This window comes from Sarcophilus harrisii, chromosome 3 (assembly GCF_902635505.1).
Source record: "Sarcophilus harrisii chromosome 3, mSarHar1.11, whole genome shotgun sequence".
Classification (NCBI taxonomy): Eukaryota; Metazoa; Chordata; class Mammalia; order Dasyuromorphia; family Dasyuridae; genus Sarcophilus; species Sarcophilus harrisii.
Genome location: NC_045428.1, coordinates 586440049 through 586466347, shown reverse-complemented (window position 1 = coordinate 586466347; position 26299 = coordinate 586440049). Strand labels below are relative to the sequence as shown.

The 26299-nt window shown below is 38.1% G+C and overlaps 1 protein-coding gene across 2 annotated transcripts in view; it reads right to left on the bottom strand.

Annotated features, from left to right (window-relative positions):
- The window catches only part of SSU72 (SSU72 homolog, RNA polymerase II CTD phosphatase), a 42285-nt gene extending 16240 nt beyond the window's left edge, over positions 1-26045 (bottom strand). For both annotated transcript variants that reach the window (XM_031963038.1, XM_031963039.1), the window contains exons 1-2: positions 25816-26045; positions 11896-12039 (exon numbers count right to left, since the gene is read on the bottom strand). In XM_031963038.1, the coding sequence (XP_031818898.1) occupies positions 11896-12039; positions 25816-25895 (224 nt within the window). In that variant the 5' untranslated portion in view covers positions 25896-26045. The remainder of the gene's footprint in view (positions 1-11895; positions 12040-25815) is intronic.
- Positions 26046-26299: the final 254 nt, after the last annotated feature.

Sequence of the window (26299 nt, the reverse complement as noted above, 5' to 3'; positions counted from 1 at the left end):
TTAACAAAACAAACACAAATTATCACATATTTCTGAGAGCTTAAGGTCTGGATAATACAGCCCAATATCTAGTCAGCAATTACATGTCTTTAGGCTAATTATTAAGACCATCCTTACACATTAGTTGTCCAGCAGTGTATGGCATTGTCCTAGAAAAAGGAGAGAATGTGGCAAGAGAGGGATAAAACTCCCGAAGAAATACCCTATTCTCCCTAGGAGATAAAACAGGATTAGTGAAAATTACTTTGTAAACTAAAGGTCCTAGCTAATTGTATACTTTTTTAAAAATTGCTCAGGCTTCCAAAAATATACCCGAGAATTCTTTAAGAGATCAAACAGTGGCATAAAACTGGACTTTCTTATGCATGCTAGCTAGTTCATTCAACATCGAAGAGTAAACACAGAGAGCAGTCTCCCAATTTCCCTTTATCACTCTAATATAACAATTGCTTTAGGTACTTTAGGTACTAAATTTTAATCATCACTGATCAACATCTAAATGCCCTCATTGTACATCGAGGGCATCTGACTTTCAATCTTACTTTCTTCCAGCTCCTAAAAGCCATCGTGACTCTGTTACTCTGAAACATGCTGCTCCCTATTTTCAACTCATACTGCTTTTCCTGAAACACCAGACCAACCCTAAGCAGCAGCAATTGCTAAGGCTCACAGAAGTGCTGGTGATAACTACTGGCAACACTGGATAAAGTGGAAGCACTGAAACTCAGGAGAGAAATATAAGAGTAGGACAAGAAGAAATCCCTCTGGAGCCAGAGGATTCAGGTTTAAATCCCAGCTCCAGCAGCCACAAATTACTCAACCTGTTGGCTTGGATTTTTTTTTTTAAATCTCTAAAGTGAGTGAACAATGTAATCACTCTCTAAATGAGCTTAAGAAAATTGTACTAGTAGTTCCACATATTCAGTGGCTGTTCTGAAGTACAAAACATGAAAGGGGAGTACAATGCAAAGACAATCCCCAAACTACTTACAGCAGAGGGATCAGAGAATACTTCCAGATCAAGCAGCAGTTAAAGAAACCAAACACATCAAAGCAAAGAAAAAAAGTCTAGTGGATAAACTACTATATCTGGAGCAAGAAACTAGTTATGACCTCGAATGAGTCACATAACCTCCATTCATCCTAGGTGGTTTCTTCTGTAAAATGAATAGGAGACCATCTACCTCCCATAGGCTTCTAGTGAAGCCCAAATGAGAATTCTATGGTGGTGGTGTAAGTCTTAAGGTGTTTTATAAATCCAAAGTTATAAAAGTGCTGAAATAATTCATGAAATAATAAATTTTTCAGGTTAATAATTTAAAAAAAAAAACAAACAGTAGAGGGGATGATGCAAGGAGAGGAGTCTAAGTAGCCATGATTTCTTCTGAAGGAGGCTGTACAACACAACCTTTAAAAGACATTATGTACACTACTGGCTCCATGCCACAAGCAAGCAGCAGGGCCCAAAAACTGTTTTCATGTTAGTCATCCATGACGTCACCTGGTCATCCTTATGACACATTTGGGAATTTATGGTTAGGGCTGGAAGTACAACCTGTGATCATGAACAAAGCCAGAAAGAATTTAGCCAATTCCTTAAATAACCAAATGGCTTTTAAAATACAATTTTGATATTCACTACACTGAAACCAGAACTCTGGCCCATTATATTGTAGTGAAGTTATAATAAAACAAATTCAGACAATTTAAAATACATAACAGAGTAATAATTTGCGAGTCACAACAGCTAAAGTTAAATGTACTGAGACTGCATTGAAATAAACAGGCACAGTACTGAAGATTCTCATGCCAGTTTTTATAAAGGAAGCCAAGATTTTGGCTGCTGAAATTCTTTAGCCAAGCATTAAGATTGATTCAACTTTCTAAATTTAATCTGTTTTTCAATTAGACATTTAGTACATCGGAGTTATCTGAAAAATACTGTCAACTTCGGCATTTTCTTATATAGCTGATATTTCTTTGTAAAAGAAAAAAAAAGTTCACCAGCAGAAAAAAAATGAGCTGGGGGAGATAAATCTGTCATTTTCCTTCTTTGAAATAAGATTATTTCAAGGGGATAGAAAGGATAGTTAAGAGGGAATTTTTAGTACTGAATATTTCTGGAAATAATGCTATATCAGCTGAGGGGAGGAGATTGTATATGTGTATATATGTAGTGCTCTGGACACACTCACACACAATTTGTGTTCACTGCAATGTCACATGTTGCAAAGGGGGTTGATCTACATTGCATGAAACAAGATTCCACAAATAAGTTCAGTAAAAGCCTGTCAGATATCAGAGATCTCAGAATGGAAAAGCCAAGAGGTTTTCCATGTCAAGATGCAGTATGTAATGTGTTGGGAAAAGGACATATAAAAAAGTGACAGTGTAAACCAAAGCCTTAAGTAGTACTACTTTGTATTGGGCTTTACTGTTATGACTAAAAGAAGAAAAGATGGCTTCACTCTTTTACCACTCATTTCTATTAATGTCAATATATCCCAACAGTGACAAAAATGCACCCTTCATGTGACATGTCACTTGGGAGAAAAAAAAAAAAATCAAAAACTGGTATGAAGCTTCTTGCAATAGACTTATTCAATGCAACCCTTATGGGAGAAAATGGCATTGTTGAAAAAAACAACTATAGGCGAGAATCACAAAATAAGCAACGAGTCTTAGCTTTACCAAATGCAATAAGAAGTGAGAACCTGGAGAAAGTCATACACAGGGAACACCTATGGATCAATGGTGGTACAATGTTGTTCCAACTGGCCAAGCCTTGTGGCCAAGCGATACTTTGTCACAGAAAGTTCTATAGGTGGATGGTCCGAGCCACAGGTGCAGACCCAGTCTGCCTGGTCCAGTTCAGGAAGGAGTTCCAATGTTGTTCTCTATACAGGACTAGAAAAGGCAAGCAACATGACACCTTTCACTTTCCTAGACCTATCATTCAAAACCACAAAACATTTCAACCGTCATGAATTAAGATGGGAGCACAGCTGACGGGAGTGGATAACCAAAAGTTACAGAACTTCTTTTGGCAAGCTACCACACATAACAAAGCAAACAAATACACAGAAAAGTAATTTTTAAAAAGTTAACAATATATATGACTGAAAGAGATGGACTGATTACCATGGTGAAGGTGAGGGACAATCAACAGATGAAAGCCAGGGTCAATCCAGATAATTTCATGACAATTAAAGAAAGGTGCTTGGCCCGTTGGCCAGGCAAGCACAAGGTTAAGTTTTCATGTGTCCAAGTAAAAGGGCACCTACAATGAGATCAGATATATTGGGGCATTAGCAAAACTGATGCACGTTATAAAACTAAGCCATAAGCAAATAGGTTGTCATAAATGGGGTTGCAATTTAATCTCATGGGGGAAATATACTTGCAAAAAATTTCTGAGATACAGATGTCCCTGAAATCCTTTGTGTAGGCTGTGATGAGCAAGCAGTCACTGCATGGAAATTAAAAGCCATAGGTAATTAAATATACTAGACATAGCAATAGCATGTGTCCTACTACTAAAGTATTCATGATAGCCCATCAGCATGTTTATCTAAGCAGCTATGAGTTTACTCATACCCAGGAACTGAATCAAGTTACCTGGTCCTTTGAAGTGGTTAAATGAAATACCTTGCACAACTTTAAAAATAAAAATGTCTAGGAAAGTTTACACTCATAGATGGAAATGTGAAAGACAATATGACACAAATCCAAAAAGCCATGATTTTTGTCTTCAAGTTATAATCTAGGAGCCAATCAAAGAATTCCAGTCATTCTTTCCCCAACAATGTGGTGACAGTAATTACAAAAATTTCTGATAAACGTACATGTAACTTGTCACTAGAATAAAAACTGCTGTTATTCAGTACTCTAAAGGATTGACTTTGGTCTAATGGTATTTAAAAGACAAGAGGTCCACACCCAAAGTACTTTTTGGGCAACATTTATTCTACCTACTAAATGGGGCTAGCTACATATGCGATTTCTAAAGGCATTGATTTAAGAAAGGATCTGACAAAAATAACTGAATTACCAGAAAGCCCAAATGGATAAGAACTATACAAAAAGGGAGTCCTTTAGTGCTCGACCCTGAGAGGATTTGGACATTAGTGTTTCTGAATTTTCTTCCTGTTCATTATTCAAAGTGTGATGCTGGATGTTCTAATTAAAAAAAATTAAAAAAAAATGCTGAAGCCTGAGTCAGCTCCAGCTAGCAGAATGCTAGTAATGCAACCTCCCTTCATACCCAACGGGGCCATCGATAGCCTCAACCAAAGTGTACTTGTCATTTTTCAGAGAACACTAAGGGAACAGGCAAAAAAATTTTGCATTTGGCAAAATATAACGTGCAATTATCTGTATTTTATTAAACTGCAAGAAGAATTTGCACTTGGCAAAATGTCCAAAATTATGAAATTGTATTTTATTATCTCCAATTACCACTGGTGTCTGCTTCGAGGTATTAGTAATACATCCAAATCAACTAGTTCGAGTCCCAATGACCAAATAATCTGCAAATAATTTGGACTCATCTTAGCAAATTAAAGATAGAATTATACTTTCTAAATGCTAAAAAAAATAAAAACCTCAAACTCTCCAACAATTCTAACACTTAAAGGACAATATGAATACTATTAAGCCTAAATTTTAAAACATTCATTTGTAAAGCTGATTTACTACCTCTCCTCAAAATAGAAGATAACCAATATACACAGAATGAGAAAAGACTACTGGTTCAAAACAAGGTGAAAAGGACCAGTCTTTAGATAAATAAGGCAGAAATATGATGCAATGGCTTATCGTGTAATTGGCAACAGAAGAATACCATTCATGGCCTCAAAATACTGGCAAAACTATTAATAATTATAGTTTTATAGGGATGGAATACAGAACCACTAAAGAAACATTAAGTCAGAGTGGAGTGTGCCTTGTATAAATGGGGTTACAATGTGATTCAGGAGGCTTGAGTCATTTTTAGCATCATGATGAACAATGAAGATGACAGGAAGCTCACTAATCATTGTTACAGAAGAGGAAATAGGCTTCAGAAATTGCTCCAAGTTTTGTTAAATTTAAGAGAAAACCTAAGATTACCAAACAAGTTACTAACCAGGGTTGTAGAATGTGTCAGTGTTCTGACAGTAAACGGTGTTTTTATGCATTCAGCTTAGAATCTGGGATGTAAGTCTGAAGATGCCTTCCTCCTATCATTGAATATACTTCCCGATCTTGTCCTTTTCTTCCTCCACTCTAGACTAAGACGTGTCTGCTGAGGTAGTGAGCAGAAATAAGCCCAACCACCCATGTCCACATGCCCTTAAATAGTCAAGTTAGAAAATGAACAGTCTTGGTGTCAGACAAGGGATAATGATGTGCTTCACTCCTAGCAAGGTGCATCACTCTGGAGTCTGAAATAGCTCATCAGATAATGAGTATCCTCAAGGATTGTTATGTGCATAGTATTATAATGGCGGCATTATTAAGGGGAAATGAAACTATTGTTAAGAAAGGAAAAAAAGGCAACAAAAATCTTTAAAAAACTTTGGCATGGAAAATAAATTCAAAACAGACATCTCACCTATCCAGATATTAAAAAAAAATACTTAAGATGAGCCAAATGCAAACTTGTACACTTCACCTCTAATGATCAAGTCATTTAATGTGGATTTGTTTATAATAAATTACATTTATGCAGTTTTTAAGAGTTTGGTCACCAATTTCAGTTTCTCGAATCCTAAATTCATTAGCAATCACAAACTTATGGATAATTTTTTTCTTTAAAACAAAATTCAAATATTTTGTACTTAAAAATGCTATTTCACATTTTGATGACTCATTTGCAAGTCTAATAACCTATTAAAAACAATTTCAAAAGGTCATTGGGAGCACTTTCTAAAAATCTATTTTAATAGAACATGTATTCTAAAAAAGAGTTAAGTATTAAAAGTCTATCCTCTTGGTTTAGTGCTCAGCTTTGATTCGAGATTACAACCACTGCTTTAGAAGTTATGGGGCTATTCTCCATAAGCACCTGCACCTGAGAGAGGAAGCAGTCTTTACTCCGAGTAATTCCGCACTGTCTCCTCCCCCTAATCTGACCATCAAAATGGCCAAGTTTTAGCTATTCTGCTCACTATAATCATTTGGTTTACTATAACAAAAGAAAAAAAGAGCACTGGACTAGGAATCCTAGTCCCTGCTCTGACACTTACTCACCATCCGACCCTAGGAAAGCCCTTTACTCCTTCATATTTTTTCTTCATCTGTAAATAGGAATAATTCCTGCCCACCTCAAAGCTGAGGCTCAAATGAGATGTGAGATTAGGTTGAAAATGTTACAAGTGCTTTGCAAATGTTTCCCAAGTTCATATTTGCTTTTATAAAGCAGGAGCAGGAAGAATGGTGGGGTTAAGAGGTGGCCTCCATGCCAGATATGATCTGGATTTAACACATGAATCTGACCCAATACTTGTGTGACCCTGGGCAAGTCACTTAACGTCTCAGTGGTCTAGGCAACTCTCTAAGGCTTTATGTTGCAGAGATGATCCAGGACCAACACTGGGAGAGGGGTTTCTTTCTCCTCATCCTGCAGGAGTTCCACATATCAGGGTAGCACAGGTCCGGGCCCCATCCTTATGCAAATAGTTTTGTTTTTATTAGTAATTCATTGTTAACAAGGCTTCCAGTGATGCAGGTAGTTATCCTTATCACCTGCACTTTAGAGAAGCTGATCCAGAGGCTGAGAGGAAGTAGCTTGTCTTTGACCACCCAATCAATTTAAACATGCAAATCCTCTGGACTGCCAGGACACAGAAGAACCACCCATCTACTTAATCCCAACAGCCTCTAGTCAATCCCTTTTGGAAGGCGGTAACAATAGCTTTTTAGCCTGGAGAAGGCCAGTACACTCTCATCCTCATACTCGGTTTTAAAGCTGTTGGTTCAAAAATACTTCACCAACCATTCCCCAAGTGATCAGCTGTTGTCTGTGGCTAAACCACCTCCTCCCCCCCACCCCTTGCACTGAATGCTGCTGTCAACTCTCTCTGCTAACTTCCATCTGCTAAGTCCATCAAGTTTCAGTCAAGGACTTACTAAAAAGTCAATTAGGTTATTGCTTTAAATTATTTTTCTTCCCACTTTTTTGAAATTGATTTTTGATTGATAACACTGCAAATATCCAAGACTGCTCTTTATATATTTGGATGGTGAAAAGCTATTATGGCACCATATGGAACAGCAAATCTTAACTGTAAGACTTGTATGTGGGAAAGAACTTCATTTCTTCAAATTATGAATACAGCTAAGGCGAGGAAAGAAGAGAAAAAAAAGGACAAAGTAATTCAAGAAATAAAAACTATTTATCTGAAAAACTTAAGAAGCTGTCCTTATGGGAGCCTTGAGAAAGCAGCCATTTCTCACCTCTAGAGGAGTGCTCAGCTGATTTAATTTGTGACAAGTGAGGGGTAACATTTCAGTTAAGAGACAAAAGTTTCCACCATAGGGAAAAATAAAAACACTAACCCAAATCACTCATTCCAGTCATTTAAGTTAATGTGGTGTACTAGTTGTATACTACAGAGGACACCTGGTATGGTTAGGCTATTTTGATCCTGGTTTCAATCCAACTTGCAGATGGCTAGCCGTGTGTTACTGGGAAAGTAATTTAACTTCTGAAATTGTTTTCTCATCTAAAAAAATAAAAGAGGTAGTATTCTAGGGTCTCGAAGACTCTCCAAGCTCTAAACCGAACTTGGCCTCCCATTTAAAAAGTTTGACGACCCCTGCTCTATATCTACAATTTCCAGATTTGTGTGGGGCAACAGGGCACTAAGCCTCTCTAAACCTGTCATTTACTTATGTTGCTTTTATTGTGATTCAAATTAATGTAAAGTATATCAAAGCCAAATCCTACATGTCAACTTCTTCAGCAATGATAAGTGTCTTAACCTTAAAAAACTTTAAAAATGTCCCATTTTGCTTTTCCCCAAAAAAATCCTAACATGTGACTTAAAACAGCTGTTTGTCCAAGTGTTCCTACTAAAGGCAACTTCTTCACACCACCCCTCTCCCCTCCTAGGGGAAAATTCAAATTTGAAAACAAGAAAATATCAATGTTGAAAATGATGTACTCAAAGGGAAAGGAACATATTTGAAGATGAAGGTGACATAAAAGCTAAAACTATCATTTAATATAGCCAGGAAATGCTATGCTTAAAGGAAATGTATATTAATTAGAAATGAATTGTGATGTAAAAGCTAAAGCTATCACTTAAAAAAGAAAAAACTCAGTTAACTTTGGAGCTAAGCTACTCTGTAAGTCTAATGTCCCCATAAAGAAAAAGCCTATTTTCTAGTAAAATATGAATTGTTAAATGCCTGTATTAGTATCAAAATTGATTCAATTCTGCCCGTATGTCCCATCTCGTACTGAAATAGACCCTTCAACTGAAATTACAAAATGATCAATGAAAGAGATGTTTCTTCTGACAAATCAAAGAGCAACTAACTAAATGAGTTCCAGTTTTAGTAATCCCAGGTCATCATTCTATACACACTGCACTGTCCGTCTTTGTGGATGTTCTAGAGCTTCCTATGAAAAAGCTAACTTGGCTCTTGCTACTTCATTTAGGACAATGTTTAATTGGATGATTTTTTTTCTCCCCCCCCTCCCCCACTAATCCCGTTTTTAATATACTGGCTTAAAAAACCCAAACCAATTCCCTCAAATCCCCTATCTTACTCTTACTTGGCCCATTTGACTTTCCTGGAGAGGGGTTGCAGCTGTCTCCCAATTAGGCCTTGAAACCACACATGTAGTGTCCACATCTGGGAAACCCCTATGGCCTGGCCATTTGCTTTGGCCCCTTATGGGCCAAGATGGGGGTTGTAACACACCTGGCCCCTTCTGATCAGCCATTCCTAATCTGGTCTTGGGGTTTTGCTTTGTTTGCTTTACCTCGGCTGCTTCCCCCATGCCACCACAGACTGATGTCCACACCTCTGCAGCATCTCACCGAGGGCTGGAATGAATTCCTTTCGAAGAGATGTCACTTGCTTGACTGGGGCAAAGGATGTACGCGAGATTGGTTTAGTCAAAAACCTCTCAACAATACCCAAAATAATGTTATATATAGCTGTCAAGCCCAGTCTTGCCCTTTTCCTCCTACCCACGCACCTAAAGGAATAGAAAACCCATTTCTGAAGAAAAATGAATCAATGGACACATTCCTGAGCATAAGATCCAGACAGGGACAGCAGCACCCTTAGGACATAAAAGGTCATTGTGACCCATTTCTTCATTACTGTGGAAAGCAGGGCCAAGGTTGTGCCCATGTTCCAATTCTTTAGCCACTAACCATTCCCATCATCCTACAGCTCACAGAAGCACATTACTTTAGAGCTGGAAGGGACCTTAGAGAAAGATAATCCCAACTTCCCTCCTCCCCTCTTCTTTATATAGTTGAGAAAACTGACCCAGAGAGGGAGAAAGGAATTACCAGTGGTCACACATCTTAGTCACCCTCCCTCCCTGCTTACAGATGAGGAATCTGAGCCCCAGAGAAAGGACTTGCCAGTAGTCACAAAGCTAGTCAGTGCCAGACCTTCATTACATTTTACTTTAACATCACTTCCATTTCAGGGTTTAGTTCTATACCCCTGCTTCTTTAGGACAGTTTTGTTTCTCAGCTCCTCATTTATGGGGAGTCAGATCTATGAGTAGTTCATTTTCCAACAAGATTTTCAAACTGGACAAGCCCTATGCTCATCTGTTCCTAGTTATCAAGCACTTCCCCCTTGGGACAGGATAAGAAAGTACCTTGGAAATGGAGAATTCTCCATTTGGTCATCAAAGCAGCACACAGCCACCACTGTTCCTTCCCAACCAAATGTAACTAACAAAAGGCTAAGTTTTGGCCTTAAAAAAAAAAACAAAAAAAAAAACTGTATTGGTCCAAATATAAGCCAAACTATTTTATTTCTTATCAATTTTTTCTTCCAAAATTAAGCAAAAGAGAAGATAGGGACTCAATTTACATATATTAGGAACAATACAGTGAATAATAATAATGGTGTGGCTGTTGCCCATTTCTAATACTGATAGGAGGCATCAGATTTCAAAATTTATCAAATTTCATAAAAAGATCTTAATGCCACAAAATATAAGCTTTTAAGACTCACAGCTGATGTCAGAACTCAAAAGTTTATGAAAAACTTTTCTTCCAAATAAAATTGTAAAAGTTTCATAATCATAATGCCATCTGTCATGCTAAAGGGACATAGCAAGACCAGAATGGGCATAGTGTTATTCACAACTAATTTGCCAACTGTATTTTAGTTACTAAGATGAAGAAATTAGGCAAATGAAAAGCTGCTTCACCGTTACAAGGAAATGATGACTTGAAGATACACCTCTCTTGCCCCAAGGACAGTGGGTAGTGCAGAATTGTGTGCATTCAATGATGACCCTGCTCAAGATGCCAAGTTTCAAAAAGGAGTTACCACCACATGGCTATACAGCCCCATGGCAAAGACTGCTTTTTCTCTTGCCAATGTATAATGGGAAAACCAAGTTACAAAGGGTAACCATGTGGAGTTTGTCAACATTACATTGGTGAATGAATTATCTGTGTATCTTTTAAAAAATAAGAAAAAAAAAAAAAAACAAGCAAAATTAAATAAAGGGAGGATAGGTAGAGAAGACACAATACAACAAACCCAGTGCTCCAATCTAACACTTTAGCTAGAATGACCTTCAGGGACATACTCAGCCACCTAAGTAACCTACATACAAGTAGTAAACATTTTAATTTATCCAAAGATGGCAATAGCTCTGATGTCAAAAGATGACAATTTGGGGATTGCATAGTTTAGCTACAATTTTCTCCTAAGTTTGAGCCCTACACCTCTTAAACATGGCTCATAAAATTAACAGTGAGGCAATAGTTAAGGATGAGACAGAGATGACTATCATGAGCCAAAATGTGTGAATATTGGAGTTCAAATATCTATTTTAAGTCTTATTCATAAAATCTTTTAAAAACCCCACTTTTTGGTTTTCACACAAACTGAAAAGTACTACTGGTCAAATCCCATTTTTCTATTCGTAGGAGCATCCCACAAAAGGATTTCTATCAATACTGTTTCCATCGAACACAAATCTGCTCTAAGATAAGCTGGTCTTCCTCAGTGTACCAAATATACATGGCTCTGCAAAAACACTTATCTATGGACTAAGGGAGTCAGGATAGCAGCAATATGGACCTGTGGTTTCATTATGTTGCCAATTCTCAGCAAAGCAGATAGAACTTGGGTGGAAAGACTTGCCCAGGGCAACAAGAGGTTAAGTGACTTGCCCACTATCAAAAAGCCAGATGTGAACCCAGATTTTCTTGACTCCAAGGTCCATCTCTCATCCATTATGTCCTGCTGCCTCTCTCAGTCAACATTATAGAGTAATGTGAAAGACTATCACTATTTTCTTCACCTAGGTAGTCTACTCTGTTTAATATTATGCCTAAAGGTAAAGCTTTACTAAAACAATTATGATTTTAATTTTTCTTCATGTCAGTAATCTCCCCAATACATCCATTTCCAGGACACTGGGGAAATCCAGCAAAGCATGAAAAATTTAACTTATGAATTGGAGTTTTTAGAATATTACTCTGCTTTAAAAGGAAGGGGGAGTTAGATTGCATGCACTACTAACTGTAGTAAGGTATATAAAATGAGTAAAATTCTCCTTCCCTTTTCATTTACAATCCCTCCCTATAAACTTAAGGCCAAGCTAAGGCATATTCCATATGCTAATTAATGAATTACACCTTCCAAAGACGACCATATTTGGTTTTTTAAAAGGGCATTCCACTGGGATACAGTTCTTTGTCTTTCCTAAGAAGATCATTGTACATCTGATCATATGTTGTTTTGAAATCATAAACATTCGGCTTGTCTGGTGCTGGTCCTGGGAGTTTCACATGAGTTCCTGTTCCAAAGGATCTGACACTGAATCCTCGTTTGCTGAAAGACACAATAAGAAGAAAAGATTTTAATTAGATTAACCCTGACTAAAAAATCCTTTAGTCTGGATGGGGGAAGTGATGGGAAGGGAGAAAAATGTTAGTGCACTTGCCTAGACAAAGTTTTTGTCTCAGTTCTTAATATATTCTAGTTTTAAAATAAAATACTCAATACTGTTAGGGAAATATTTGTCCAAGATTCTAAAACATCAAGGTAAAAAGTTTCAGAAAAACAAAGTCATCTTTATTTTACTACCATGAGGTCATTTTCGTTATGGAAAATCTAAACAATAGCTTCAAAGTTAAAACTTCCTACTCCCTAAAAAGACTCCATTATTTCACAACCTGTCTCCCCACACTTTAAATCTCTTCTGAAACACTAAGGCTTATAGTTAGTTGACAACTTTTTTTTTTAAATAAAACATAGGCAGAAATAAAAGAAATGTTATACAACCATCAAGTATTAAAATGAGACCAGGAGTGGTCATTTAGACACTGCCCCCTACATTGCTACCATATTAAGACCAATACTTACCAATCAAGAGATTTCTTTCATATGATAACCCATTCTAAAGTTTGCTACCAATCACTGGGAAAATTTGTGTGCAAGTCTGTGTGTGAGAGAGATGGATGCTTAATTTTAAACTTCCTTTTAGTTCACTGTCATGTCATCCTCTTTATCTATACTGTGGGCTCATTCTTTTATTAAAGTTGAACAGCAACTACAATAGGACTAAGTTTCAGGTGAAGCAGAGAAATGCTGCTTTTTAAGATGACAATTTAACCTTTTGAAAAGTTCTCATTTTTTAACTTCATTAATGGCTCTTGAAATTTCATTTTGGACAATTGTGCAATTTGATTCGAGTCCACATAAGAATATTTAATAATTAGACACTACCCTTTTTTTAAAAAATAGCTTTTTATTTACAAGTTATATGCCTGGGTAATTTTACAGCATTGACAATTGCCAAATCTTTTGTTCCAATTTTTTCCCTCCTTCCCCCCACTCCCTCCCCTAGATGGCAGGATGACCAATACATGTTAAATATATTAAAGTATAAATTAAATACAAAATAAGTATACATGACCAAACTTATTTTGCTGTTGATACTACCTTTCACAGAAATTTAAGATTAGCCACTTGACCTAAATTACTATAGGTTTTAATGCCAAAATTTTTAGTTTTGAAGATTAAAAAAGTGCTTGTTCAAGGCCACTTAGTCTCTCCCCTCTTCCTTCCCCTGTGAATAAACAATTTAAAATAAAGAAATACCAAGTCTCTTATTAACGTTCTGAAAATCTAATACTAGCCAAGAACCATGGGACAAGGCCAACAACACTGTAGTAACTTAATTTGGATAAAGAAATTCTTTTCACTCAAAATTCACAATCCTCTGTAGAATGATCTTTTTATCTTCTCCCAGTTTTGACTTTCTTCCTCCCTTGGAATTAATTTATCTTAAATCGTTTTTACCTGCTATGAATCCACCTGCCCTTTTTGGTTCAAGATTCAAATGAATCTGATAAGTCCAGCTTCTGAGCTTTTAAATAGTACTTTTCAAATACAAGAAAAACCATATTCAACACCCCACACACAAAAAACAAAGCAACACTCTACACTGGGGAACAGTACCAAATCCGTGTTGTTCAGCATTTCATAATCTCTGAGAACTATCAAAAAAAAAAAATCTGTTAAACTAAAAGGCATTTTTCTATGTTTAGTCATATATTTAACATATAAATTTTAATAATTATCTAAAATAAATTTAAGTGCAACTTTAAAATGAAGTTGGAATCAGGAATTTAAATTCCTACTGTGGTCAGTGCTGGGGATATAGAAACAGTTCTCATGTCAACATGAACAAAGCTGTGCATCTGTTGGTATACTAACAACAGCCTGGCAAATACTGTGGCCAATCTGCAGCCCATATAGTGTACCTTCAACCAATAAGTGTTCCTGAAAATTGAAATTTTTCCAAATAGCTTACATAAGAAATTACAAAACCATAGACTACATTTCAGAACAAATGATTTTCAAAAAAACACTACACATTTTACTGTCAATATGAAAACAGCACTATGGAATAATTCAAAATATCTGAAGTAATACTGAATTTTACACTTTGTGTCTGCTATTTTCTGATCTATACTCTATTCCTTCCCTTCCCATCCATAAACTATTTTAACTCACAGAACTTCTGAGAAAATATTTGTTTCACTTTAAACTCAATCATCTATCTTCCTTCCATAGCTCACATTGTATAAAGTTTCACCCAAAGTTGCCAGGTAATACACCCTCAATTAATTTCTAGCAAATCTCAGCCCCTTTTCCCAGACTTTATAATCCAATTGTACCAATGCTTAATACATAGTACCACAAACTGCTGGGAAATGGTTTTAATTTTGATTAGTGACAAACCTTCTCCAATTCATAGTTTGTTTCAGAACAACTTCATTCTACAACAAATAAAATTATGTTCCCAATCAAAGCAGTAATATAATAATCTCTTCCTAATACAATCTTTTGGGAGATTACTGTTAGATGTCATTTTTAACAACCACCACATTACCAAAGTTTTAGGCTAAATGCAGAGTTTTGTAGAGCAGAAAAGAAAACTCAGAATCCCAAGGGCATATTATGGTGAGACCAAAAAAGACAAAGTTCTGGTTTTATCTTGGTATGAATGAGCACCTCTCCTTTATCTTTCCTACCTTACTTTTTCTTAATGTGAAGACAAGGGAGCTAACTTTCTAAGCAGTATGTATGAGAGCTGGCCTAAAATAGCATGACTTTGCACCATTAACCCAAAGTCAGAAGAGAAGTAAAAAGATCTTAAATGCACAAAAATTCCCATTTTAAGGTTTGGTTCAAGTGCCATTTCACAAAACACTCATCTTACTCAAACTAATAATGCAGTTGGAGGTTGTTACCTTCTACCTTCCTTTTAACTATGAAAAAGAAACTGGTTACATTTCACCTAACACCCTCCCACCCCCCACAAGAAATGTCCTTCCTGGAGTTCAACTGCCCTTATATCCTTGTCACATTTCACTTCACTATTACAACTCACCTGTCAGTGCCACCTAACTTGAGGACAAGTCAATGAGTGGTTAAGTACCATGTCTTTATTCTGTCAATTTGTTGTGCAGAAGGTACTTATAGATTTTTTCAAAAAGAATTGTTTTGTTTGCAGAATAGTTTTTTTTTTTAAATTGCATAAATGCCTGATGAAAGTGATTTGATTTAAATTCCTACTGTGGTCAGTGTGGGGGATATAGAAACAAAATCTCATACATACTGCTTACAAAGTCAGTTAATGCTTTCTATTATGGAAACAACATGCGTACAATTAAATAAAAAACATGCATGGACATCTCTGAGAAGGGAACAAATGAAAGGCAGTCAGTACAGAATTCAGTGGATTCCGGGCTTGGACAACAATCACCTGTGTTAAGACAGAGAAATGGAGGTGCCAAGTCAAGCACAGGAAAAAGCACCAAAGCTGCTCTGGCTGGGACAGAGTATGAAGAATAATTGAAATTAGTCTAGGGAAAAGGGGGGGGAGCGAGGGCGGGGGTAGGTAGAGATAGGTCAGAACCAGACCCTGTTAGGCTTTACAAGTCAATAGTCTGCATTTTAATTTTAAAGACAGAACAAATGGCGTCTGTGTTTTAGAGCCCATCAATCTAACACTAAGCAGAGGATGGTTTGGGGTGAGACTGAAGCCAGAGGGACCAATGAGGAGGCTAGTCTGGGCAAGAGGTTCTAACATGGATATGTTATATGAGAAGGACAGAGAAAAGCTAAATGTTGTCACATAGCCAAAGACGAATTCAATCCATTGTTTAAATGCTATATTTTCCTATAAGAGAAAGGGCAAAAAAGCCATTGTCTAGAGGGCAATGACAAGGAAGTGGGTTCAGTGATCCAATCACTGAAGTACATGCCAGTTCAAATGATTATACCCTAAGCAAGAATTGTATCCGTTACTATCTGATGATATTTCAGAAAGAGGTGACAGAACTAACTAGACAAACGATCCAAAGGACAATAATGCTGAATGTGTTTCACATGTAATGTCAATCTTTACTCTCAGAAGCTTCCAATCCAAATGGAAATTATTAATTTTTTTAATCAAATGTAAAACATCCCAGAGCATAAGCATGTATCAATCAATTCTAAGCTCTTCTATACCAATTATCACTGACTCTTTTCTTACACTTTATAAGATTTCAGAATGGGTCAAAATTCATTGCTAAGCAATACTGAGATGAAATAAGGGGGGGAGTAATTCAGAAACTTATAGGGTCTCTCCCCCTTCCAGAAACTGATCCTATGTTACTCACCTCTCAGTGGGGCGTACTGGGCCTTGTAAGCAGCAGACAAACTTTTTTTTTTTTTTTGGGGGGGAGAAATGAATACATAACACCTGAATGAATATTAAATTCTCTTTCCTTGGATGGGAGAGCAGGAGGAAGTAAAGGGAAGGATATAAGAAGCAGCTGAGTTTAAAATCTGATTACATAGCACAAATATCTGAAAGAGGAAGGAAATAAAGTAACTAAGAAAGGGTGCTCACAAAGAAAGCTAAATTTTTTATTAGGAGAACAAGATGCTATCTATCTGGTTTGAAAGGTCTAAACTCTAAGCCAATGAAGAGATTAAAACATTATTACTGTTACTATTTTACTTTAGGATAAATTATGAACATATACCATTTATCTCACTTTTTACCTCCCATGTTCTATCTGAATAAACAGTACTCTGGGGATATTGGTGAATTATCAGCAATATTTGTGTATTTTATTTGTGACCCCCCTCCATGGTTCTCTTGTCAAATTCCCTTCCCTTATACCCCCCCCCCAACCCCAACATCTAGAGCAGATTTTAGCCAAAAGAATCTCTTCCCTAGCCGATTTCTTTTTATTATTATTTTTAAATCATTTTCAAAACATATGCATAGTTTTCAACATTCACCCCTTAGAAAACCTTATGTTCCAAAATTTTTTTTCTTCCTCCCTTCTACCCACTCCCATTCACCAAGATGGCAAATAATGCAATTATGTTAAACAAATGCAAATTCTCCTATACATATTTCCACAATTATATTGTTGCACAAGAAAAATCAACAAATTACAAATGAACAAAAAAAGGTAAAAATACTATACTGTAAAACAGTCCTCCCTCTGGCCTACCTGGTTTCTTTAGCTTCAAACTAAGTATGATTCTGTTTCTGGAATCACTCAGGGATAGTCAGAGTATAGAAGTAACTAAGATTATATGTGTGAAATGTGTTATTACAGTCCTAATATAAATGTCTATTAATAATAAGGTACAATGATCACAAACTGGAAGCATATCCTTTAAGTGTAAAATTAAAATTTTAAAGATCTGATAAGTCAGCCCAAAGTAAATTTAAATTCAAACAATGCAACAAAAAAAGTCATCTATTGAGTGCCTAGTAAGTAAAAATTTCCAAAGGAAAGGTTATCTATTTGACTTTCTAAGAAAGGTGAGTTACAGATATAAAAGAGGGGTTAAGAATGGGATGAGTCTGAAGAATGATGAATATAACTAGTCCCAGGAAATGATACTCTAGTAATAACATAAACAAATTGTCACGAGAATAACTTCAGCTGAAATCATGATAAAGTGTGACTTTTAAAACATTATTGAGAAACTGGATTGGATAATATTGGAGGGATACTTAGAGCATGTCTTTAGGAGTCTGTCTGGAAGATTGAGAGTACAAAAAGGGCAATGAGATGAAGACGATATTGGGTTGTAGCCAAATTCCAAGCTTGTTTAATTCCAGGCAAAGTATCCTGCACATTATTGGGTAGTTGCTAAAACTTTTTCCTTATAAAGGATTTGTGACAACAGGATATTTGGGAGAATTTGGTAAACTGTAGGACAAAGAGGGGGGAAACTGGACCACAAGGGACTACAAGGAATCTTAAAACAAATCTAATATCTCAATTTGTAGATGGAAATCAGAAATACCAAGAGACATATTTAAAGTTATGCAGCAGAGTAAGGGCCATCAAAAATTGCAATTAGGTCTTCTGCAGGAGTCCAGTCACTTAAGTTTCACATACCCCATTCTCAATACAATCACATGTGGAATGATTTTTTCCAAAAATCGAGACAGACTTTTTATATTTTATATAGGAGGAGCAACTCCAGAAAAGGTGTAAATCCTTTTTCTCACCAATTTGACAATTTTAAATGTACTAAAAGGTTTTTTAAGTCTTCAAGTTTTATCTTTTAGAAACTATATAAACATGGAACAGAATTCCTCCAGGGTAAGAAGAGATCCTAATCAATGCAAACAGAAGGAATAAGCATATGCCAATTAGGGTTTGGTGGTACTGCCAACATGGAGGGAAGGGGTTCCTACTAAAGAAATTTTGTACAATTGAAGTGTTAAGATTATATACCTCCTGAATCAGAGAAAAATGTCACTGGGAAATATTTAACAAATTAATACAATACAGCATACAGAATATTAATGCAGGGTTTTCCAAGTCAATATGAAGTCACAAGTATCCTTAGGCGCAGCTTCTATTTGACTTTGTGTATCCCTGACATACAGCACCCAAAAAATAATCATCTCTTTAAAAAAAAAAGGGGGGGGGGCAGCTAGATGGCAGAGTAGATAGAGCACCAGCCCTGAAGTCAGGAGGAGCAGAGTTCAAATCTGGGCTCAGATACTTAATACTGCATAGCTGTGTGACGCTGGGCAAATTAAGTCACTTAACCCCAATTGCCTCAGCAAAAAAAAAAATAAAATAAAATAAAAAATAAAAACAAAACCTTAAGAGCTTTCATAGATCAGATTTGCTCAAAGTTCAGTACATGTGAAATATGCAAAATCCACATAGAAATTTGTCAATTTGCAAGCAAGAAGCAAATAATGAAAAACTCACACTCCTCCCCTAACTCAAAACAATGGGTTTTTCTTCTAAAACAGGTTAGAACATGCTTTAAAAATCCCAAATTACCATTTATCCAGGTTTTGTTCTATGCATATTTATCTTGTTATGCATTTCCCAAACTACAGTAATATGGCTAATGTTTACTAAAACCTTTGTCTCCAATTTTCACTTCCTGAAATGTTAAATAACATTAAATTTTAAAAAGGAACATCAACATTTGTTTATCTTACAAAACTTTGTTAAAAAAAAAAAAAAAAAAAGTAAAATGTTGATGCCATTAAGAACCCTCCCGGTTTTGAATATTAAATGTACGTGTATTTTAAGACTTCACCCCAAAATTAGAAAAACAATTCTACCAATAAAGAATTCTGCAGATAATCTAATCTGAAAAAATGAAGTCATGATATGCTATAAGAACTGTTTAGTGGTAATTTAAAAATCTTAAAATAAACCACAGATGTCTTCTATTTTGTGCTCGAGATGTTGAGACACTAATTAGAATCTAGAAGTTTCTTTTTACCTCTCAAGCAATAGAATTTTCCAGTGATAAAACAGTTAATCAGTATTTGTTGAAGGATGAACCTCCAATCTCATACAATGATGCAAATTCTATGACAACATGTGCTATTTGGGTAAACCGTCAATTACAAAGAACAGTTGAGCATTAACATTCCTGATGGCTGCAGAAATATAAAATGGCAAAGATTTCATGTCAAACCATTTCCTTTAGCCAAACATTAATTTGAATTTTACTGAATGCGTTGATAAGTCAGTTGACATGACCACCTTTAAGATGACAAAAATAGTACTCCTGGAAAATGTAACTTTTATTTCAAAAAAGTTAAATTGGTTGAAGATCTAGACTCAACTTCTTTGCAGAGGTAAAATAATGGTATCTAAATTCAGACTTTTTCCGATGTCCTGTTTTGATAAACTAATGGCTTCCGGGAGGGGAAATGTAGATGAAATTTTGCTGGATTTTAATGTTAAGATCATAAATGTAAACTATATTCATCTTTGTAGGTTTTAACTAAATTATTTCACAATCTCAGAGCACAAATGGCTAAATCCTTTGCAATTATATGTACAAAAATTTGAAAACAGTTGCTATTTAATGTAAGTAGTTTGAAAAAAGTACAGAAATAAAACCTAGCCCTTCCAAAACAGTTGACATTACCCACAACCATAAACACCTCAGAAAACCAACTGAGAGAATACTCTGACCCCCAGCTCCCATTTTGCCAAGTTTTAACAGGAGATCAAAAGGATAACTCTGGTCTTTCACTTGTAATGTTTACAGTTAAATAGTCATCATGGTGCAATACAGGACTGAAGTACTATATACATATATATACATATATATACATATATATACATATATATACATATATATACATATATATACATAGAGAGAGAGAGAGAGAGAGAGAGAGAGAGAGAGAGAGAGAGAGAGAGAGAGAGAGAGAATATGAGAATGAATCACAGACCTGGACTGGAATCTGGTCAGCTGCCACCTTGAGATAGTGATACTTTGAGCCTTCTTCCTCCAGAATGGGAAGGCAGAGGCAGCTAATCTAGGTTGCCTTGAAATCTATGACCCTTTGAATCCTCTAACTTAACTAAAATGTATATTATCTAATTTACAAATTGATTTTGCCTCCCCAGCCAATGTAGATTTTTAGTCCAAAGCTAGACTTACTCATCTGCTATTATACCATCTTTCTCCCTAAAATGCTGTAGTCATTAATAAAAGATTAATATTCCCAACTCCTCAAATGTATATTGAAGAAAATATCATGGGCCATTACAAATGCAAAAAATCTTATTTTTACCATCTGAAAAATAATATTACTTAAAAATTAATAGTCAATAATCCCTGTACAAAGCAGTTCTTCAGCACTCAAGTACAACTCAAATTAATTGGCTCCAAAGGGAGGGCCTTCATATTCCCTAAGGACAACATAGAACATGAGTTTCTAAGGAAATTGGTCACACCCCAATAAATTCTTAAAAGAATTTCACTTACACCTGGACTTAAGTCTCTGACTCAACTTAAATCCCAAAAGCAAATATTCAACAAAGAAAAATATCTTCTGTATCTATCAAGTATTTGGATTACAAAAACTAAATAAAATATCATCAATCCCTCCCCTTCAAGGGGCTTAACATGTTCTAAGGGAAGAAATAGAGCAACTCCATAATCATTTCCAGGATGACGACCATATGAGGCCCACAAAAACATTTGCTATGGCATCTCCCACTGCTTGAATTCTGTAAATTGATTTTGTATGGCCCACAAATATTATATTCAAAAAGCCCTTGGCAGAAAAAAGGTCTCCCCCTCTTTTCCTCTCCCACCTAATCTTACAGAAAAGCCCAAGTGCAGAATGAGAGCGATCAAGGGAGAGATTGGGGATGGAAGGCTTTTTTTAGCTTTGTCACCCCAGCTGGAACCAAAGGATTTTAAGTGTATTCAGAACTAGTTTTGGAGACTATACAGTCATAGGAGAGACAAATCCAATAAACAGCTGAGGTGGGAGAAGGCAGGTAGTGTGGTTGTGTAAAGAGAAGTGTGAAATAAAACTGAAACAATTATTTACATGTAGGTCTTTTAATGAACACCTGTCATTGGTAATGTTCAAGGTCAGATGTTTACTCATGGTTAAAGAAGATAAATCTTTGTTCAAACCCCTCCAATTTTTAATTGAACATAATAAAATATTAAGATTTAAGGTTTGCATCCCAGGAAAGATACAAATATACACAGTAATTATATCCAACTGCTACTGGACTGGAAAAATTAAAGAAAATATCCTAAATCCCACAAATTCAAGAAATCTCTTGTGTACTGACCAAGTACTGGGATACAGATGTCAATTAAAAAAAAAAGTTTCAGAATTCAAGGTACTTTTGTCTATTGGAATAAAAAGAGGCACCCAGGTTAAAAAAAAAAAAAATCATGAGACACACAAATCAATCCTGGAGGTTAAAAGGCCTGGGCAGGAAATGGGGATGTTTTGTCCAGAAAAACAGGAAGAGGTTTCATCTAGACATAGGCTCCACAGGAACGTGAAGTAAACAGTCTAATAAGAGGGTAGGGCCAGACATCCAAGGACTAAAAATGTCAGTGCTAGGGGGACCCAAAGTTCTGACTTTGTCCTCTAAAGGACACAATCACCAATTTGCAATGTGCCTTATACATACCATTCTTAATTACTACTTTAAAATATCTGAAGCACCTTATTTAAATACAGGACTCAAAAGATTTAAATAACTACCATTTTGTGCCTAAAATTACACCAAGCTAATTTGGTTAAAATCAACTTCAAATTTATGGACATATATTGGCTATCAATCTGAATTTTTACTTTAAGCATCTTCATCCTAAATTTTTGGGAGAATAAAATGAAGTTACCTTCCAAGTTCTTTTTCTTAACAGTTTTTAATTTTATTTAGTGTGCCTCTCCTCAGAAATGACTGATGTAAAAACAAGCCATCAAATAACCATTTTAGATATTAAAATCTAAGTACAAAGGACAAATTAATCTTGCTAGAAAGTGTTAAGTGTTTGAGGCCACATTTGAACTTGGTACCTCCTGACTTCAGGGCTGATGCTCTAGATCCACCGTTCCACCTAGCTGCCCCCTTTGGTGGGATTTAAAAAGCTATGTGAGCACATGCTCCATGCTGCTTCTATGCATCCTTGCCCAACTGGCAGAATAAATGTCTTTGAAAAGGTTCAAGTCATCAGTAAATATAACAGTAATTTGTCTTCTACATTACATTGTTCATTTTAGACCACCTTTAACTGAAAAATGTCAATTTTATCATGTATCACGAAAAATGGAAGTGCAAACAGAGGTGGCTATGTAGACAAGATCTAGCAAAATAAATATTGTGGTCCTGTGATGTTTATAGGGTTAAATCTCATTGTCTTAAAGTCAAAATTTATGATCTTTCCCCAAATGAAGCTTAAAAATAAGCTTTGACTGTTTAACTGTTACATAAACCCTACAACTTTGGGATTACAGACAAGAATGACAAACTTGCAAATTTTTAACTTACAGCAACTTTTTAATTTCAAAATATCCTGCTTTAGAATTCTGTCCCCCTCAAAAAAATTAATTAAAAAGTCGATTTTATGTAGAGTATGGATATTTCAATCTCTTGTCAATTTCTTTCGAGACTCTAAAATCTACAGATTTATTTAACATAAATTGCAACCACGTAAGAATAACTAAATCCTAGCAAATTGCCTAAAATCCACAGATTTTCCTAGGAATACAATTTGAAATTGTCTAAAAGAAATACTCATACCCAGCACTCTTCTTCTGGACTCCCAAGCCCAGAATTCCTTCATACCTCTTTTTAGGTAATTAAAAATTATCTAATTTCAATCTCATGTTACTACAATTCGGTGATGAGTAAGGTTCCTTTCAGAGCTAATACTGTATATGATCAATGCCAAAATCTTATTGGCAATGAAGACTATTCAATTTCTTTTGCAAAGAGGTTTCGAAGCAGTTAAGGCTTTCAGAGAGCAGACAAACTATAGAGGGGCTTGGTGACAGTTCCTGACAGGAAGACCTAGATTCAGAACCTGTCTCAGAAATCGACAAATGGGCAAATTAAGTTCAGGACGCCAAGTAACTCAGCACTAAGTTACAGAGTTGGCCCATCTGGAGAGCTATGTAAGGGGAGGGAGCTTCCTTTCCCATATTCGTCATGAAATGACAGGTCCAAACCCTGCTAAAAATTATTTGCAAAAAGAAACTGAACCAAACCTGCATTCAACTTTTATTAAACATGCAGCAACTGAGTCAGGAGATAGGCTGAAATTGTAATGTAATTAGTACTCCAAGTAAGAATACAAGTCTCTCTCCCAGAAATCAGCACTTGATATATTGGAAAAGAATGAAATTACACACAAGTTTACTTTCTACAAGGGTTCTGAAAATCTTACACATAAAATTTAACAAAACATTTTTAAGAAAACCATTTAAATTCAGATTTTGTTACTGTGGGCCTTTGTGTTTTTTTATGCAAGCCTTTCACACCATCTGGCTCCAACCTGCCTTTTCCCAAACTTCTTTCACATGATTTCCCTTCTTTCACTAGGACTTTGCAGCCAAGATTGAGCAGATTCTTCTCCTAAAATGGCATTTAACTTTCCACCTGAGCACCCTTGTCCTCCCTCTCCAAGACCGGCCAATTCTCTTCTCATCCCCAGCAGGATTCTTTGTGTTCAGCCTTTTCTAACCCATCCCCATTCTTCCTTCTCATCGGTTTTTACAAGAGAGCATCTCCTCACAGCAGGATCCAAGACTGTGTTCAAATCATCTCTGTGTGGAAATTGCTCCCATGAATTTGGTGCCCCGCCCCCCCCCCCCCCCAACAATGGTCTGTGACACTGTCTAGTTAAGCCTAGTCACAGTCACTGACAGTGAATGTCAGTGCAAAGTCTTGGACACCTCGAGCTCCCCAACTGCCAAACCAGTTCTGAGGCCACCCTGCTTTGCCCACCCCCCTTAGGTTTACTTGTTTTGTATTGGTTGGTGGGGCTTGTTTTGGTTTTTAGTAGTCCAGTGATCGCACCAGTTCGGGGAGCTGCCAGGAAGGAAGTGGTCTTGATCAGTGCAGATATGAAACCTTTCTTTTGAGGCATTGCCAAGCTTAGAAAACTGCCTTTCTAACCCGACCTCTGACCTACCTTTTCCAGTACTCTCCCATTTTCCTTCCCCCCAAGCTTCCCAGCAGCATTTCAGGCCCTCCCCGGTTTCTTTTGGGCCCCAGCATAATGCCACATGGAGCCTTGCCCGGTCCTCTGGATGCCGGCCCCGTCACCGAGCCCCCACCGGGAACGGTTTGCTCAGGGTTCATTGTCAAACCTGTTTCGCTGGGGGTTTAATTTCAGGCTCATACACAAGTTTGCTAACTCTGGACAACAGAACTGGGTGTTGGCATTGGGCTTTTTAAATGCCTTTAAAACCACCCGTCCGGGATGGGCCCCGGACCAAGCCTCAGTAGGTGGGGCGTCCCAGCACCGACAGTGAGCGACAGGGGGCTCCCCCAAAAGGGCCAGAACCGCTGCAAGTGTCTTCTCGGCGAGGGGCTTCCATCCCATCGCTCCTTTTCCCACCCGGCCCAGGGACCCTTTCAGACTTTCGCTCCCCTCCTCCCCCGGGACGGGTTCCTGCCCACCTCAGCTCCGGCCCAGCCCGAGATGCCTCAATGGCCCGCACGCAGACAAGCTTCCCCCCTAAATCTCTACCCAGTTTCATCTGGTCCCTGTGTGTACGAGGGGGTCCTGCTGGACTCGGGGGACCCCTGTTGGGCCTTTCTCGGCATCCCAGGTGCTTAGCTCGGCACACACCAAGTGCTTAATCAAGGGTTATCCCCAGGCTGACACATCCATTCTGCGCCGGCCCGAGGCTAAGGGGCCGATCTCGCCTCCCTCGTCCCCCCCCCCCCCCCTACATCCCGGCCTGGTGGGCAGAGGGTCTCGGGGGGCTAAAAGCGACCCACGACGACCCCCTCCCTCGGCCCGGCCACTTGCCAATGAAGACAGTCCAGGGGTTTCGTAAACCAGTAGAGTCGTTGGGGGAGGGGGGTGGGGGTGGGGTGGGGTCCGCGAGGAGGCCGGAGAGCCAACAGTCGGTGTGTCCGCCCCCACCCTGCCCCTGGGGGAGGGGAGGGGGAGGGGCCGTCGGAGGAGGCCGGGGGCCGCCGGCTCCCGGGCCAGGTCCCTCGGAGCGGGGGCAGGGCGAGAACAGGGCGGGGGGCGGCGGTTGGCTTCAGGGACGGGCCGGGGCTGGGGCGGAGGCCCTAGCTAGGCTACCTGAGGATGTTGTGCGCCTCCATGCTTCGGTTCTGGTTACTCGAGCACACCACGGCCACTCGCAGCGGCGACGACGGCATGATGGCGGCGGCGGCGACGAGGGGGAGCCGCCCGCGACGAAGGCCTCGCGCGTCTCTCCCGCTCCGGGCACCGGCGGACGTCGCGACGGCAACCGCCTCAGCTCAGCGCGAGCAAAATGGCGGCAGCGCCCGCGGCCAGCCCGACCCAAGCGACGCGGAGACGCAGGGGACGTAGGGGAGGAGGAACCGCGACGGCGATAACGTCACGCGCCGAGGCGGGACGCTGCCTGCGTGGCTCAACCCCGAAAGCTGGGGGTCGGAGGGAAGAGGAGCCCGGCGAGAATGCGGAGGAGGCTGACGAGTTCCGCCCTCCGCCGCTTCCCCGCCCGCTGCCCAACCCCTTCCGCCCCGCCCCGCCCCTTCGTTTCCGGCTTCCGGTGGGCCTGGCCTTTCTCCTCGGGCTC